General features: G+C 36.8%; 1 protein-coding gene across 2 annotated transcripts in view; it reads left to right on the forward strand.

Moving 5' to 3' along the window:
• The first annotated feature begins 3,385 nt into the window (after window positions 1-3,385).
• The window catches only part of LOC113228124 (catenin delta-2), a 46,030-nt gene continuing 29,637 nt past the window's right edge, over window positions 3,386-19,778 (forward strand). For both annotated transcript variants that reach the window (XM_026461304.1, XM_026461305.1), the window contains exons 1-2: window positions 3,386-3,497; window positions 11,992-12,117. In XM_026461304.1, the coding sequence (XP_026317089.1) occupies window positions 3,492-3,497; window positions 11,992-12,117 (132 nt within the window). In that variant the 5' untranslated portion in view covers window positions 3,386-3,491. The remainder of the gene's footprint in view (window positions 3,498-11,991; window positions 12,118-19,778) is intronic.

Consider the following 19,778-nt stretch of genomic DNA (forward strand, 5'->3'; position numbering starts at 1 on the left):
ATATATACAACCTACAAACAACACTACTTAAAACAATTGTACCTGTTAAAATTAAAAACATGTATAAGGATGACTACGCACATTATTTGGTCACTGTAGAGTTCTAAGTACACACATCAAAAAAAGTTTGCGATCAATAGCATAAGCTCCTATAATTCTTTAAATTTAACTTTATCAAGAAAAAATCTATGTTGTATGCTTTCTTTAAATAGGAATACCCTGTTTGAAATTAAAATATAAAACTATTTTTTATTATTTATTTAAAAAAATTGAGCCATTAATCATAATGTAATAGTGATAGAAATTTCATAGAAAGAAAAAGACTGTTTAATTAAACTTAAACAACAATTTATTATTAAAAGGTGTGAATTCAATATAAAATAACTCCTCCCCTGGCTCGAATACATGCGAAGATCCTCCTGGGCATGCTGAGGATCAAGTTATCCAGCATTTCCTGGGGTAACCTATCCCATTCTTCAATAGCGGCTTCCCTGAGCTCTGGAACTGTCTGGGGACGTGGCTCACGGTTCCATACTGCTCGTTTAAGAGCATCCCACGCGTGCTCTATTGGGTTTAAGTCGGGCGAGCCGGCAGGCCAGTCTAATCGTGTGATATCGTATTCTTGAAGAGCAGCATTGACTCGTTGAGCTCGATGTGCGGGCGCATTATCATCGACCAGTACAAATTGGTGCCCATGGTTTACTCGGAATGGTCTGACGATATCATCAATAGCAACTGCTTTGTACATGTCTGCTGTCATGAAGCCCCGATACGGGATCAAAGGCGTTCTAGCTCCAATCATAATGCCACCCCAAAGGACACCGATTTTCCGCCTTGCTGAACTGTTCCAGTGGCAGTTCTTTGTCTTTCACGGTCGCCTGGTCTTCTCCAGACACGGACACGTCGGTTATCTGGATGAGTGCTGATTCGGGATTCGTCAACGAAGAGACAGTTGTGCCAAATGTTTTCGTCCTCACCTTCTTCATTTTGCTGAAGTCTAGCCCACTGCAATCTTCGTTGTTGACGTTGCCGGGAATTGAGCGGAGCTCGCCAAGACCTCCGTGCTCGTAATCCAGCCTGGTGCAAGCAATTGCGAACGGTCTGCGTGCTAACTTCAAGCCCAGAGGCGGCCCTGACTTCTGCTTTTATTTTAGTGGCGTTGATTGTTGGATCACGGGCTGCCAGAAATCTAATATAGCGCTTTTGGGCAGCTGTCAAAACAGTTGGGCGACCGCTGCGGGGTCGGTCAGCTAAATTCCCCATTCCGTGATACCTCTGCAACGTAGCCACGACACAGGATTGGGATATAGCAAGTCTGCGTGCTATTACTCTCGTGGTGTATCCTTCTTCCCTCAAAGTTACTATTCTAGCTCGTAAAACCTCTGATAATCCTCTTGGCATTTTTTCAATCACAACTTTCCGCGAAAAATATCTTGAATCGCTTATAATTGACTAAATCGGATTTCTGAATGAGCGTAAGCTAGGACTGAAAGCCTTTTTATATGAAAAAACAATTGAACGGGGTCATTGTTTTATGTTCTAATTTATTTTTAAATAAAGAATCTAAAAAGAAGAAAAAATCATAATATAATCTACAGTAACAAAAAAGATTTCAGTTTTTCGAAGTGATCGCAAACTTTTTTTGATGTGTGTATATTTGATAAAATAAGAATACTAACTATTTGTGAAAGCTTCACACTAATTCATGACTTGGAACAAAAAAGGAGACCTACTTTGCGTAGTTTATCGTACTTACCAACTTACAATTTACCGACATATATAAATGTATATGGACAAAGAACAAGGGGTTACATGCTCACGGATACGCTAAACACATTACCTAAACACCTTAAACAGACAATATTAGCATGTAAAAATATAAAGCAATGTAAAAACAGGTTGAAGGCATTTTTCATCAAAACAATACTCTAGTACTGTTTAATGAAAAAATTCGATCAAGTACTAATGTTGTTAGTTATTGTTGTTAGTATACACAAAAATGTATTCAAAGTAATAAAAAAATTAAAATATTATGATTAGTAGTAATAGTTACTATTTCTCTTATTTAACATTATTTCTCTGAATTTGGTTTAATGTTTATTTTCGTTTATCAAAAAAGAATGCGCTATAATGCTGTGCGAGGACTGTACCCACCTACGTATGAACCCGTTAAAGAGATTGCAGTATGTACTCGTAGGTTAAACTTAAGAACGATAAATTTAATTAAAAATTTAAATTTTATATATAAATTTTAATTAAAATTAAACTTATAAACAATTTTGTGTTGGAAGATAAATGAAAAATAAAGCTAAATATTTGTACATATAAAAAAAACGAGAAATGTGGGCGAGGAATGTGTGCTAGGGATGCGAGCGAGGAATGTGTACGAGGTACGCGCCACACTGCACACCATATATTAATCATATATTAATATAAACTTTTGGTCGCAATTTATTTTTTATTGTCGGAATCAAAAGTAAAGCGCGTTTTATTTAAATCTATTGCGTCGTATCTAAGTGAATTGATAAGTCAAAGTCAAAGTCAAAGATTATTTATTCCCTAGGTAAAAATAAATTTACACTTGAAAACGTCACATTTAAGCTACTGCTCGTTCACTACGCTGACCTCCATGAGAAGCACGAGCAAGAAACTCCAGGGATTGCTCTTTTCAAATAAACTTAATGGAATAAATACACTTTGAATCAAATTTGTGGATTCTGGAGCCGTGTCGTCTTTCCATACATCGTTATCTAACACGTAGTCTTCAATTTTGTAATATGATTTTTCGATCAAAATATTTTTAATGTAGTTTTTAAACTTAGGAAATGATAAACTTAATATTTGTTCCGAAATCTTATTGTAAAAACGTATACAGTTCCCCATAAAAGAGTTGTTTACCTTGGTTAAACGAAATCGTGGTACCATGAGTTTGGATAGTATTGATATGATGCTATACTAGCGATCATGGTGTTTAAAAAAAGGCGATAAAGTGCAGTGTTATAGAATGATGTGTTTTGCTTTCCTAAAATTGCCGCGCATTTCGATGTTCTCATTTGGATAGCAAAATATTATAGAATATGGATAATAATGTATAGTTTTTTATCTATAATGTATTTAGAGTCCTTCTTTTATTCACATTACGTTTTTTGCACCTTAGGTTTTTTAAGGCTTGTGTTAATTGAGGACAAGATTTATATAAAGCCACAACTAGCGTATATCTATCTATATTCTTCTTTAGATCTAGCTTAGTCATATTTAATCTACCCCACGATAAATCTCTCCAGGGTAATATGCCATGTCTAAATGGCGAAAGAAATTATTAATTTCCATTTCCAATTTAATTGAAAGTGTTTACATTTATGTCCCTTTGTTTCAGCAACGGGCCGGTGGAGGGCGCGTACGGGCCGCAGCACAGCCCAGTGTCGCGGTCCGACGCGTCCACTGAGGACGCTGAGCTGTCCGCCGCGCTAGCACACCAACACCATCTCGCAATGCAGGTGAGAATATAGGTCTTTGTAGTTACTAGCTACAAAGACTAGATGAACGGACAATTTGAGAAAAGTGGCCGGCAGCGGCTGGATGCGGGCGGTACAGGACAGGAAGAGTTGGCGTGTTCAGGGGGAGATTTATTTCCAGCAGTGGATGCGTGTAAGCTGATGAAAAGTTACTGGCTGATGGACGCCGTGTAAGGGCCTTAGCAAAGCCGCGTATTGCGGTCCGATGGGTCCTCTGATAACACTGTACTTACTGTTCGCCCCATCAGCACCACGTAGTATATTATAAGTTCTGGTCCCGTAGCTTCTTCGGACCATTCGAAAACTAAAACCCGGCAAAAAACTCGCACAGGTTATAACAGAACTCAGTTGCACGGTTGGAGAGGTTCTGTGGGACATTGATAAGAACTAGTAAATAGTATCCACTTCCAAGACTGATAAACCAGCAAGCATGGTTTGTGTTGGTCGTGGTTTACAGTTCCTTTCCCATTTTGTTGTCTGTCTATTATTTTTCTGTGCCTTTTCCCTGAGACCTCTGACAATTGTTTGAAAGAGCAGCTATCTCCTTCAATAGAGACCTGTCAGAAGTCTTTTGAACTTCAAAATTATGCAAATACTGAACTCAAAAATTCAAGGAAAAATATTAAAGGATTTTTATAATTATATGTACTTCTCCACCGGCAAATATAATCTTGGTATTATTCAATATTCACCGTACACCTTTGTTCGCTCGAGCTCCTTTGGATTTTTGCCAAATCTTTGTCTTCTGGACTGCACCTACCTTCATAAATAAAATCTATATTTCTCTTTTACAGATGAAAATCTTATTTTAAACTTTAGAACTCAACTTTGGTCCATTGAATGTGTATATACGATTTAAATTCTTTTTATACCACTATTTTAAGAGTTTTATTTTAAACCAATATAAATATTGGTTTGTATTAATCTCGCCCTTACATTTGCATTTTCCAAATACTAGAATTTGGGGCCATTTAAGGCATTTTTTTAACGAACGTTAGTTCCAAGCATGTATCTAATTCACTTCAAAAACAAACTAAAGAAACACTTGCTATTTTAGGCTGACTATTACAATAAAGTTAAACAAAAACGTAACTAATAACTATTACTATTAATAACTAACTATTAGTAACTATTAACTAAGTTATTTCCTAAGTTGTTACATAAATATTCTTTTATTATTCTAACTTCTATTTTTATTCTATTGCAAAAAATTTGAGTTAAAATTTGCACATAAACGTACACCGGCGCGCGTGGCGAAAGAGATATATAGAGGTAACATTAGAAGAGGACGGTCACAAAGGACGTTCTCAGATCAAATCGAGAATGTTCTTAAAAAGGCTAGAGTGCGTAGTGAGAAGAATAGGAGGGTTTGTGTGAAAAGATTGATGAATGTAAGTGAAGCAAGAGGTTTGAGGTTTGTCAGGATCGTGCAAAGTGGCGATCGATAACTACTGCCTGCCTCAGTGGGAATCCAAAGGCGTGAGTAAATGTATGTAAACGAACAGATATAATATGATTTAACACATTATTTTGCTTTAAGAGTCTATACAACCTTAAATGGCTTTGGTTGATTCCGCATAACAGTGAGAGTGTTGAATCAATCACTTAAAAGATATATAGTACAATTGAGGATATAATATAGGATATAAGGATATATTATTTTCGAAAAAAAAAGCACGAACTTTCCTCGAAATTTTACAAGAAAACCGTTGTATTGTATATAGGTACTTTACGTATACCAATGATTTTTTATATCAATTGAACAAAATAGAACACGTATACTATACTATATATATATATTTCAAATGTTTTTAAGTTCGTTTGTAAATAATAAATTCGGAAATAAAGCCAGTGATCCTGCCGCTCGACCCAACCAAAATGAACCGTATTAGTATGGGAAAATTATAATTCGAGCTGAGGTAGTATCGATTCTTAAATGTTAATTGTACGAAATTTTTTTCATTGTATGTACGATTTTATGATACAACGTAACGGCACGAACAAGTCGTGCGCCTGTTGTTAAGCGACACGCCTGTCCAAAACAGTGGCAGTGCCACTCAGAGCTTTTTAAATAACAATTTAAATATATTTTTTATTTTACCAAGTGACGCGGCAAACAAGTTGTGCGACTGGTGGTAAGCGACACGCCTGTCCATAACAGTTCCAGTACCCTTAAATCGCAAACATCTGAGGGGCAATGCCACTACGCCCGTCACCTTGAGACATAAGTTGATAAGTCCCATGTGCCTGTAATTTTGACCAGCACCCTTACACTTCAAAATAAAACCAAATGCGCACATTACTACTTGACGGCAAAAATAAATAAGGTTATAAATAAGGTTTCCCATCATTTTTCTATTCAAAAAATCATACATAGATATCCAAATCCTATTCGTTTCTACAAATTATTTGATTGTTTTGAATTTTTGTGTATATTGTTTCGAGTGTATTTTAGGATTCTTGATTCATAAACTTTTGCTTTTACGTCCTTTGTAAAGCTTCTGAAGCCTTTATAAAACTTCAGAAGACTTTAAAGTTTTAAAACTTAGTTACAACTTTTATATCAACTGAGCTGACGTTGGCGCACGATACCCTAGTGCTAGTAGTCTATCAGGTTTACTTTCTAACGGTAAATACTAATTACTTGTTCACTTATGTATCACGTGTGATATGTGTTATTATTTTCATTAATAAACTTGTTTATTAATATGTTATCTTTTAAGTAATTCATCTCATGTGTTTATTTTTTAGTATCTTGTGCCTGCGATTTCGTTTGCGTGAAATTAGGCACCGAATAGGCGCTATGACTTTTGTACACAGGTAACACTTATTAAGGCGAGCTATTTCATGCGAGCTTAGATATAAGGAGATGAGTCTCCCGCAATCCGCGCGCTGTAAATTATTATGAATAAAATAAGAACAGGCGGAGAACATTTGACATTTGACAGATCCGACATCAACAAGCGCCCGATGTCGACTGACGGGGCATTAGGCGGTGCGGCGTGTCGAATTTGCAAATTTTGGGATAAATGTGAATTTAGTAAGTAATAGGGCTTCAGCTGAAAACCAAAATTTTGCAGGTTCTCTGTTGTACTTAAAGATAAATATCTCCATATAAAAATTATGTACAAAGTTAGATGGTTTATCCTTAGGTGTATCGTATATTTTTTGTAAGACCATTATTTAATAGTAAATACCTAAACAATTTGATATAGAAAAACAATTTTTCCCGATTTTTCCTTCGGTGACTCGCCTTAATGCTCCACTGCATGCCTTTTTAGAGGTACTTTCCAAAATTTAGTATTTTGTGTAATTTTCGTATACACCGAATTTCAGAACAAATAAATTTAAATTTTCTTGTAAAAACTTATACCCACTGCTTCACCTTCTTAAATATTGATTTCCAAAGAACAACAAAACTCATTATCAAATATTTGTTATAGAAAGTGTAAAGATACATTTTCATGGCTTTTATTTTTAGAATGTCCATACAACTGTTTTCTACTCCTTTCATCTCTTTAAGCGACGCGAAGAAATTTCAAGAATTCCTTCTTAAACTTTTTTTATGACACCAAGTGATGAGACAAACAAGTCGTGGGTCTGGTAGTAAGCAACACGCCTGTTGTGTGTTTACACTTTTGACAATATGAATAGAAATTGATGCGTATACTACTTTTATGATTGAATTATTTGACTGAATTTAATAAATTAAATTTCTTTTTACGAGTCTTGAGAGGAGAGTCATGGTGAATGTTAATAATGTCGCTGTAGTTATATTTATGGCCACGGATGACTTTCTGACTGTGAGTTGTAACCATGGGACCCGAGGGTCCACTTCCGTTCTCCGTCAGACATCCGTCCGATACAATTAAGGGCCATTTAGATGGAGAGAGTTTCTCGTCTCGAAGATACGATTATCGAAAGAGTATAGAAAACTTTCCTCGTCTAAACATTCCCGATTATCGTCCTTCCACGTGAGCGATAATCGCCTCGCCTTTCAATATTGAACATCCCCGTGTAAACAGAATTTGAAAGCAAAAATCGTATTTCGAGTTTTTGTGCCAGTCAGTCGCTAACACGAGTGCAGTGCGCGAGGGTGTTTTTATTATCACTGCTTTTCTAAGACAAGAATTAATGAAACGAGAATGAAAACAAATTGTGGATTAGGAAATGTTATAAAATTAAAAAAATATATATGTAGTAAAATACACATAAATATTTCTATACAGTGCAATGAACTTAATATTATTAGCAGTCCCAAATTTGAATGATTTTTGCATTTTGATATATCCGTAGTCAATACCGCCGTAATCACTGAACTCGAATGGCAATTCTCGCAATCAAAACGGTACGAACCGATTTGTACGATAATCGTATGAATTTGATAAAATATCATACGAGATCGAATCTCATCATGATACGATAATCTTATGGCGATAATTGCTTGCGATAATTGCTTACGCTTTTTCGTCACGAAGCGTGCGATGAACTCTCTCCATCTAAGGTGGGTGACCCAAATAAAGCCTATGCCCTAATAAAGCCTAGTTTTAAAATTTCCCGCTTCGCGATTTCAATTGGCCGCCATTGTTCGTAATAGTGTGCGTGCACATTAACCAACGCACACAAGCACAGCAAGCGGCCCGTGCCGCGAACGTGTTGCAACCTGCAGTCGAAAACTACTACGACGCGGAGCGCACGCCTGTTTTTATAAAATTCTGGCAGAGTAAACAGTAAGTATTTTTATTTTTATTCGTACACGGTGTGCTGTGTTTTGTCTATAGGATAGTTATACGTTTTGCCATCTCCTCACATAAGTGAAAAAGCCGTAATATCAGTGTATTCCATATAATTGTTTTTTTTTTACCCATGTGCTATGTCCTAATAAAGCCTATTAAAAAAATGAATAGGCCTTATAAAGGCACATGTATAGGCCTTATTAGGACAATGATTAATATCAGTTCGGAAAGTATCACAGTAAAATAGTAAACCCTTGTTTTCAGTAACGTCATGGAAAACAGATCACCAGCTTCTACCACGAGCAATAAAAGGGCTCAATGGACTTCGCAACAGATGGAAAACGCTGTTAAAATGGTAGAAAGGGGTATATTATCTACATATGCTGCTGCAGTCAGATACAACATCCCAAGAAGAACCCTACGCAACCATCTAGCGAGTGGTTCGATTACACGAAAGCTGGGTCGATCGGCTATATTGACACCAGAACAAGAAGCTGGACTTGTCAGAAGAATTATACGTTTGGCTGATGTTGGAGTGCCGATGACCTCAAAGATGTTGCGCGTACAGGCTTTTTCATTTTGTAAAATTAAGAAGATTCGAAATACTTTCAATGATGCCAAAAATGCCGCTGGGAAGAAATGGTTGAGGTTATTTCTCAAACGACACCCTGAATTGGCACGTCGCAAAGCACAGATGATGAATCCAGCTCGTGCTCAAAAATTAAATAAAGATATTGTTAGCGATCACTTTTCCAAGTACAAAAGCGTGCTGGATAGGCTTGGAATTGAACATAAACCTGAAAGTATTTATAACATCGACGAAAAAAATTGTCGCATATCTTTGCACCATCAGCAGGAAGTTTTGACAGCCAAAGGGCGAAAGAGAGTCCATCAAATAGCGAATGAGCATGCCGAAAGTGTGACAGTGGTAGGCTGCGGAAATGCTATAGGATCAGCTATTCCACCAATGATTCTGTTCAAAGGCAAGAGACTAAAGCCAGAATTTCAAGATAATTTACCTCCAGGCTCTCTGGTGAAGATGACGCCAAAAGGAAGTAAGACGACAGAAACTTTCAGAGAGTTTATTCATCATTTGCATAAATACAGAACTTCAGGGCCATGTCTCCTCATATTTGATGGCGCAAAATGCCACCTGGACTTTACTATTGTCGAGCAAGCAGAGAAATGTGGCATTACTTTATATTGTCTGCCTTCTAATACCACACATGAGTTACAGCCCATGGATAAATCTGTATATCGTTCTTTTGAGCACCATTGGGACCAAGAGTTGATTAAATACGTCAGTCAGCATCCCCAACGAACCCTTAACAAGACAAGCTTCAATGTCATTCTCTCGCAAGTATGGCCGAAATGTATGACTATTAACAATATTTCAAATGGGTTTCGCGCTACAGGGTTGTACCCATATAACCAAGATGTCATTCCTGAAGAGGCGTTTGCGCCCTCTGCGTTGTCAGAACTTCCAAACCCTACAAACAGTGAGAATATTGCTGATGAATCGGGGGCACAAGAGATTTCAACTGCAAATGTGGAAGATTCAGATGGGTCTAGCACAGATACTGAGAATTTACCACTGTCCTTGCTCTCAAAAAACAATCCGAATGCTGGAACTCCAAATAAGATAGACAACCCATTAACCACGTGTGAGATTCATGAATTTTTACCAACTCCTAAGTTTAAAGTTAAATCGACTGCTCCGCGCAAGAAGTCTCTGAATTACAGGGCTCAAGAGGTAACAAAATATTTGTTTGGTGACCGTGCTACCAAAGAAACAAAGACACCAAAGTCAGTTGTCGGCTGTACATCTGCGCAACCTGGAGTTGCGGCAAAGCACAAGCGAACCTCAGTAAAATCTGCTTCTTTGACAGCAGATAAGCTTGCGGGATCTAAACCAAAACGTCACGATAGTAAACCTTCTTGGTACTGCCCAGCTTGTAAAGAAGATCGAGTTGATGATATGCGACGATGTCTTTCTTGTGGCGTTTGGTATCATGAGCAGTGCGTTGGACTCACACCCGCTGATAAAATATTTTACTGTTCAGGAGATTGTTTAATAAAAAAGACTGATTAAAATAGTACATTTACATAATAAGAAACTCTTTAAGTCTGATCTAAAATGACGAAAAGTAATTAATAGGATCTCATTAGATTTAATATAAGTATTGACAACGTTTTGCATTAATTAAGAAGTTAAATGCTTATTTGTTTTTATTATAGCTTTATTAAGACACGGGGTTCCCAATAAGGCCAAATTGACATTTTAGTTATTTGTGTTCACAAAAGTCTGATTTTTGTTTCTAAAGTAATTTTGTTTCATTTATTACAAAGTTTAATAAATAAATATAAGTATTTCAAATAACCAGTGCATTTTTATTATAAACCTGCTAGTAAGGTAAGAAAAAAAATAAGGTAGGCCTTATTTGGTGACCTTACCTTAAATGGGCCTTTACTCTCAAATAGTAATAATCGATCGTAAGACGCATGTTGCGAATGCAGCTTCATGCTTGACATTGTCTTTTGATCTAATCGAGTATTAGTTGTTTGACTGTAATTGTTTTTTTTTACAGACTATTATTTGTACATAGACCGGGAGTAGACTCCTCAATAAAGGGCCCGAAACTCGGTTTGTTTGAAAAAACGGATATATGCGATTTAGATCCGAAAAATAGTTTCATTTCCTATATGTAAATATTTCAAACGGGGTTAGTTTCATGAATAATAATAACGCACACGTTTACAGCACCGCACTAGGGAAACCCTGTGCGCGGGTGCCATGGACTTACACATAGACAACCACAAATTACACCCAAACTTACGAGATAAATAAATATAGGCCATATAAATATTTCTCCCGGTTCGGGAATCGAACCCGGGACCTTTGCGTGACAGACGCAGGCAGTTTTACAAACGTATAAATATAAGTCGACTGTTATTGATAAATTAAGTTCTTGCATACATAAAAATCTACACTAATGTTTCAAGAATTCTTGTTGCATTGTTTCGTCAATGGTTATTAAGCATTATTTACTTTTTTAGATACACCTTCGTCACATACATAGGGAAACTTACCACTGTTTTGTCATATAAATTATATATAACATACTGTGTCAGTATGTTGTGTCATTACAGGCGTAATAACGTAGTAGGCGTAGCAATTACGTAGGATAACATCAAAAACTTAAATTTTTAAAGGAAATGGAAAATAAGAATAAAGTATAGAAAAAAAAAAGAAAACAAATTATTATCACACAAAACCCTTGAAGCAGTAATATCACCGCCCACTTAGGCAAGATAAAATAATTTCAACGCCCACCATCACAAAAAAATAATTATTTAATTAATAATTTGTATTTTTTATATTAAGTTAACAGAAAAAATCAGAAGGAAAAAATATACTGATATATGTATGTATAAATCTAGTGTGATAGAAATAGATAATAGTACCCCACATATTTTTCAAAAGATGATTAATGGCATTTTATCAAAAATAAAAGTAGTTACTGCATTTGACGACATCGGTAATCCGACGGTTTGCACTATGGCCGCTGTTCGAGGAGGTCCCGGGTTCGATTTCCGATAGGACTAATTTTGGAATTGGTTCTGTTCTGGGTATGGATTCCTTTGCTTTGGTACTCATAGTACAGGGAATTCCCTAGTTTGAGACCGTGTGGTTGTCTGAAACGTTATTATTATTAATGTAAATTTTGAAATTTGTACAGGCTGGTGATTACCCGGTGGTGGGTGGAGGGGTGGACCCGGACTACGGACAGTACGTCTCCTCCCCTGCAGCTCATTATAACCACATGGGGCATCTTACTATGGCGCCTTCGCAGAAATACCCACATGTAAGTTACCCAGTGATCAATGACAATCTAGTAAGGATATTTCGCACTGCTAATGCTATAGTGTATTAATTAAAAAAGTGTATGTTTTCAGAACCGATGAAAAATGAAATATTCACTTCCCGTAAAAGATCATTAAATGTATGTATAGGTTAAGTTTATTACAGACATCTGAACAATTTCCTACTTGATAAATATAATAGGGGTTAAAGTATGAAATTGCCGATTTGTACTGAAAATCTAAATTGTTTATTTTTTAAATTTTTAACAAATTTATTTAATCAAAATAGTTGCCATTATTATCTATACATTGCTGCCATCTAATGGGAAGGTTATTAATGCCTTTGCGATAGAACTCCGACGATCTAGACTGCACAAACTGTGTGAAAGCATTTTGTACTGCCTCCTGGGAAGAAAACTTCTTGTCACGTAGATAATTGTCCAAATCACGAAAAAAATGGTAGTCCGTTGGAGCAAGGTCTGGTGAATACGGAGGATGACGAATGGTTTCTAACTGCAGTTCCTGAAGGGTCAAAATGGTTTCTCGTGCTGTGTGAGGTCTCGCGTTGTCGTGGAGCAATAATGGTGAAGATCGATTCATGAGTCGGGGCTGTTTTACTGCTAGTTTTGTCAACATGGTTCGGAGTTCGGCACAATAGACATCTGCCGTTATTGCTTGACCAGATCGGAGAAAACTATAGTGAATAACACCATGCTGAGACCACCAAACAGTTACCATTACCTTTTTATTGGTAAGTTTTGCTTTAGGACACTGTTGTGGCATTTGACCTGGGGTCAGCCATTGCATTTTTCTTTTCCGGTTATCATAAAGAATCCACTTTTCATCACATGTTACAATTCGATCCAATATTCCTTCATTTCTGTACCGGTTCAACAAGGCAACACAAGTTTCAACACGCGTTTCTTTCTGCAGATCAGTCAAATCATGAGGCACCCATTTTTCGTATTTTTTTATTTTATTGATTTTACGCAAGTGAGTCAATATTGTGGGTAAGGTAACGTTAAACCATGCCGCTAATTCCTGGGTAGTTTGACTAGGATCGGCTTCCACTATCTCTCTTAATTCATCGTTATTCACCTGTGTGGGCGGTCTTCCTCGTGGCTCGTTCTTTAAGTCGAAATTTCCATCACGAAAGCGTTTAAACCAAAATCGCACGGTGCGTTCATTAGTAGACCCCTCTCCAAACGCAGCATTGATATTGCGGGCTGTTTCTGCCGCGTTAGTTCCGCGTCGGAACTCGTATTCAAAAATCACTCGAATTTTCGCAGTATCCATCTTTCTTGTCTAAATTGAATAACAAAAACAATTGAAAGTCGATATTCAAATGTTTCAAATTAAAAAAAAAAATCACAGAAACCATTTGAAAAAAGTTTCATTCGAAAACCTCAAACCATGAAGATTCTATGAAAATTCAAAGAACCTATTGCAATAAAACGGCAATTTCATACTTTAACCCCTAATATTTAAAAAAAAAGGGAAAAGCTAATTTCATATTTCTGAGAAAGGACTGTTTTGCTCACAAAAAATTGTCTTAGTTTGAGTTAAAAAAATATCTTTTAATTGTTTCTTACAATATTTTAACGACGATTTTACTGACGCGTACAGAATATTTTTTTACATTGAGCAATAGTATAATCTTGAATTTCACATATTTTGAATTACAACACTATTGTAATAGCAGTGATTTGTCCACTACCTAATTATTGCTGCAAGATTAGCGTTAACTCAAATATGAACATCTAACTAAAGTAGATAAACTTTTCTATCGAACCTTTTTTTGTATGTTACCAAGTGACGGGAGGAACAACTCGTGCGCCTGGTGGTAAGACATACGCCTGGTTATAACAGTTGCAGTGCCACACAGAGATTTAAATCGCAAAGATCTGAGGGGCACTGCACTGACATAAGTTGTCAAATCCCATGTGCCTGTAATTTCATCAGCACCCTTACCCTTCAAAACCGGAACGCAGTAATGCTCACATTACTGCTCGGCGGCAGAAATGGTAAGGTGGCAGTACTTCCTTGGACGAACTTTTTTAAGAGATCTACAGTTATTATGGTTAGAGCCTGTCAGCTTCATGAAATAAAAGCGAACACGAAGATACGCGTTTCGCTTCCTCCTGTGGTCCAATAGTGGCCCAATCCAAAATAGTTCCTTTTTTGACCTTAACAATTACAGTGATGTAATTGTTCGAAACTGGCAAAATTTTATTGGGAATGGGACACCGAGCTTTTCATTGGTTAAAATAATCACATGCCAAATTTGGGGTAGTCTACGATATGTTTGTGTGTTTTATACCTTCTTCCTGATGAATTAGATGCTTTTGAGATAGGCCACTATAATAGAAAGCCATCGATGTGTGGCGATTCCCTTTCTTGACTGGTACACCTGGATATCAGGGTTCAAGTGCACAGTCTCGGCTATACTTTCTTCTTTTAGTATCATTCGGTACTAAAATACAGAGATATGGCGCCACAAAATTGTCTCTGCGCAAGCGACTGATGAGGACATGATTACACCCCGCACGTCGCTGTCGCCTCGTTTTTCGAATAAATGACGAATGTCAAGTGTAGTTGTTGCCCAAACAATGTTAAAATTTCTTTTGAAGGAAATGTTTTATTGTAATATAAATTGGATAAACCAATAAAAAAAAGACTTTGTTATCTAATGCCTAAAAAAATTTTGATGGTGACTAAAAGTCATCTTGTATAGATTTTAACAAAGGGTAACAAGAAGATGTAAGTGTGGAGGATAAAGGCCCTTAGCGCGTCTGCGCGCTGCATCCGATTCGTATTCGTTCAGAATCCGAGGCTATAATAATTTCAGTACAGTGTACTAAAAAAACCGACCTCAAAAATACGTGGAATTACGTCTATTTACTAAGTTTTATTGAAATATCCCCTAGTTCGCCACTATACAGGACTTGACACTGGAGATAATAATAAGCGGTTCTCACTACTCAAAGTGTATTGAGAGAAAAACGCCTTGAATCAGAGAAATAGCAAAATCCACCATTTAAATAATTGCTCCTAAATTAAAGTTAGGCGCTATTTATAAAATGAATCTTCATGCGTGAACAGCCACCCTTAAAGGTGGATGATTTTCTTCAAAATGAAATGGGACCACTATGGAAGTACCCCCTTTCCAACAAAAAAATAATCATGGAAATCGGTTCACAAATACCGGAGTTATCGCGGAACATACATATGTATAAAAAAAAGAACATACAGTCGAATTGAGAACCTCCTCCTTTTTTGAAGTCGGTTAACAACCACAAATCATCTATACAAAAACAATCTAGAAAACTCGGACCCACTTCGGATATCGCTTGTATACCTAGAGATAAATTGATCCCTGTGACATTTCGGACCGTCATTTCTCGGTTTCGGAACTTATAGGAATCGGACATAGTCCGCAAATGTTCTTACGGTGGGTATGCGAACGACCTTAAGAGCCCGTGCATACAGTGTATGTTTCACGCAAGGACGACGCCCGTTTACGGCGCCCCGTAGGCGCTCACTATGAAACTGTGCAAAGGTTTACTGGCTGCGACTGAATTTCATTTCAAACGCTTTAACGTACGTCATCTGCGCGTCGTCCATAAAAAATACGCCGTGTGCGTTGACTCTAAGATCGCAAGAAATAGAAGCAATGCACATAGCTATACAATAACTTAGCTATTGTGCTATAGTGCGCGCGGAACTAGCTGGCCGCGCCTTAGGTAGGGACAGGGGTGAGGGGGCGGGTTGCTTGCTGCTCGCAACGCACATGAGATTAGACAGTGACGACCAATCTCGAGATATCGTGAACAATAATTGTTCAGTTATTGAAAAGAAAAAATTAAAGCCAATTGAACTTTTACAAGTTTATATTATACCTATCTAATTAATTGCAATGTACAGTCGGCAGCACATCAGGCCGCCACAAACTGTCAGATTTCCTCAATTGATTTTCAACTTAAAGTCCAGGGAATAGAGTATAAAATTGATTGGATAAATTTGACATTTATGTATTGATGGACTTGCTGTTGTCCGTACATTGCAATTAAAAGTAAAATAAACCAAAAACAAATTAAATGAAATTCTTCCGACATATTTGAATCATTTATGAAATTATTATTAATTAATTAGTGTAACTAACACGACTTTGTATTTATAGATATGAAATTACTCTGACATATTATCCTCTGAATCACTTGATTCTGAATTGTCTGAACTTGAGTCAGAATCATCTTGTAAGTTTATAATGAATTCGTCCATCACAGTATCATATCTCATATCATGATTCCAGTATTCTTGTTCGTTTTTTTGTACGTGGTCGTCGCATTTTTGCCATTGTTCGGCAGAAAATTCAGAAAATAGTCTTGTTAGTATTGTAATTTTCTCGTCCAATGTAGCATTAATGTGATCTCTGGCCAGGCAATTTTTTATATTTGCCCACACAAGCTCGATTGGGTTGAGATCTGGATGATATGCAGTATGACCTGCACCTTTCAGAAGTTCATCAATCGTGTATATTTTTTCTGATTGGGTCGTATTAATCAAGCCCAAGAGTTCAGCTTTGACCATCGTGGGAGAAAAGGGCACGTTATGATTTTGCAACCAATTCTGCATATTAATTTTCATACAGGACATAGTCGGTTTCTTCTCAACTTGCACACAGTGGTAAGCTGCATTGTCCATAACTATGACTGAGTTAGGTGGAAGTTTAGGTATTAACTTTCGATCAACCCAGTTGTAAAAATTTGTAGAGTTCATGTCTCCATGATAGTCTCCTGTTTTTGAATCTGATTTAAAAATTAGCAGAGCATCGTCAACTAACCCGTTCCGACTACCAGCGTGAACTATTATTAAACGCCTTCCTTTGCCTATATCTGCATAAACACCAGGCTCCGACGAAGATTGCCAACATTTTTGGACATTATGACTTTGGTTAACGTAAGTTTCGTCCAAAAAGAATATATTTCGTTTGTCTTCTCTGAATTTTCTTATGGCCCTCAAATATTTCACTCGCCATTCAACAATGTTTGGTCTCTCTAATAAAAGGGATCTCTTCGATTTACATTTTTTAAATGAATATCCCAGTTTGTGCAAAAGTTCTCTTAAATAAGTTAATCCGCAATCTAAAATATTATCCTCTTTTAACACAGCATTTAGTTTTCGTAGACTTGGATTTGTTTTCTGTACCGTATAAAACTGATTTATTTTTCTTCTTATCACTCCTAAATCAAAATCATCAACTTGTATTTTCTTTTTTATCTCTTTTGGCCTTCGTGGAGAACTAAATTTTGCTTCCCCTGTATTTTGCAAGGATGTTTTACTTTGAGCAATCACTCTCCTTACACTTCGTTCTGATATCCCGGTTGCTTCTGCCACTAATTTATGAATATTCGCATCAGTTTTATATTCTAAACTATTGACATCGGCTTTCCGTTTTTTAAAAAACGTATGCACTTTAAATATTATTTCCTTAGATTGTCTTTTTATCGGCGGACTCATCTTGACATTGCAATCTCTTGTGCGTTTTGTCTAAACTAGCCAGAACTGTCAACGTGTGTTGCCGCCGCGAAGTCCGGCGCCGAACTGAGTATTCTGAGTAATGACATCAAGTGCCCCCGCCTCCCCGTCCCACCGCTCACATACCTAAGGCGCGGCCAGCTAGTTCCGCGCGCACTATAGACAAACAAGAAACAATATGTCAATTGCATTATGTCACTAGGGATCGGATTTCAAAGGGGGTTACATCGTGCATCAAATTATTGCATTTAGATATATAATAAACTCTGAGCGAGCGCTAATTGATTGATCGCCTTTACATTGTGGTACTTATGGAGAATAACCGACACAGTGTAATGAAATTAGCATAATGTAAATGAGGCTTTATTCCTAAGGATTATGTAACTAAAAAACTTTATAACTGCGGATGCGGCGGTGTAGACACTTCTCACGATGTCAACCTTTCATATCGGCTGTCATTCTGGTACACAGATACAAAGGTCCACTCACGGCACGGATCATTGTCGGCAGTCTAGTTCCTTCCATTTTACCCTTCACGAAAATGTAGAGTCATTAAAATGGAAGTATCCTTTCTTATATTAAAATTCATAGAAACTGTTTAATGCCAAGCTTTTAGAGTACGGAAGCATTATTCAGAAACTCCGACCACCAAAGCCCAAGTGTATGTATGTGTCGGAACTTTACAACAACTATCTTTAAGGATCAAGAACTCATATAACTAAAATCATGCCCATCTATCATTCTATATGGCATGGTTGACACCATTTCATAATGTCTATTGAAATAATGCACATATTTGCTTCCGTGACTAGAATTGTAATGATTCAATATACAAGTGCGCAATGCATATAGATAGAAAACGATTGTTTGTTGTGTTTAATATAAGGTACATTTTACGCTCCTCCAGCTTAGACAGGTTAGACAGTTGAAGCAGGCGGTGACATTATTTACTTGTGAAGAAGGGACCATACAACAAATTCCCGTGGGTTTGCTTACCGTCAAGTTGGTTAACTTGGAACTTCCTTGTAACTTGTAATAAAACTGGTTTGACGATTCTTTTTTCCTGAAAAAGCTTGTGGTAATAATAATAAGTGCGTGAAACGGAAAGTACAAATAAGTACGGAAAGTTGTGCGCCATTTTCCGTTCGCGGTGGTCAACGGGTGAAAAGAGTAAGTTCTTCAGCTTCTTTTTGTTGGTACTACCCGTCGGTAGCGGCTAATCGGCAAATAGTATCCCGAAGGGAATTTTATAGTACTTTCGATGTTTATTATAGCTAATATTTCGACCGGAGGCCATGAAATAAATAAAAAAATTTAAAACAAGTTTATTTAGTTTGTCAGATCTATGTTTTTTGTCATTCAAAATAGGAAATAGAGATATGAATATCAAATGATTCACGAAAATACCTGCCTAAGAATGTATATTCAGAGAAAGAAGGAAATTTAATTAATTTAAAAAAATATTTAGTAATTGTTGAAGATTTTGCTTGATGGTTATATTCCGATGCCGTTAAACCAATATTTATAAAAAGTGTTTTAACTTACCCAAGTCAGTATAATTGTCAATGAAGAATTATTTTCGATGTCCAAAATAACTTGGCTCAAAGATACCAAAACAATCAGAATAACTTTGAACGACACTCAACCCCTACCCGAGCCCAGAACGCAATTTTCTCAAACAGTTTTTTTAACTCGTCATGGTATGAAAGGACACTAATTCATCAATAAAATCTATTTCGACCAATACATTTTTTTTGTAATGTCCGTAGAAAAGTTTTCAAATCATCTAAGTTACTGATTGGTAATAATAATAATTTGCCAGTTAACCACAATTGGTCTAAAATTAGGGAATTCCCTGTATTATGAGCGCCAGAGGAACGAAATTACCACCAGGGGAATTATAACGCCCAGACCAGGGGCCTTACCATGGACTCTTATTACGATTCAGTTTAGGACCTAAAATGAATCGTAGTGAGACAGCGCTACATGAAGTTTATATCACCATCTCGCTTTTTGTCGTTACGAACCTATACTGAACTATAATAAGAGTTCATGATAAGACCCCAGAACTTGTTTAGAAAAGTTCGTTCCCAAAATTGATGACCGTCTCATCCTATGTTCGACT

This window comes from Hyposmocoma kahamanoa, unplaced genomic scaffold, assembly GCF_003589595.1.
Source record: "Hyposmocoma kahamanoa isolate Upper Pololo Valley unplaced genomic scaffold, ASM358959v1 224, whole genome shotgun sequence".
Classification (NCBI taxonomy): Eukaryota; Metazoa; Arthropoda; class Insecta; order Lepidoptera; family Cosmopterigidae; genus Hyposmocoma; species Hyposmocoma kahamanoa.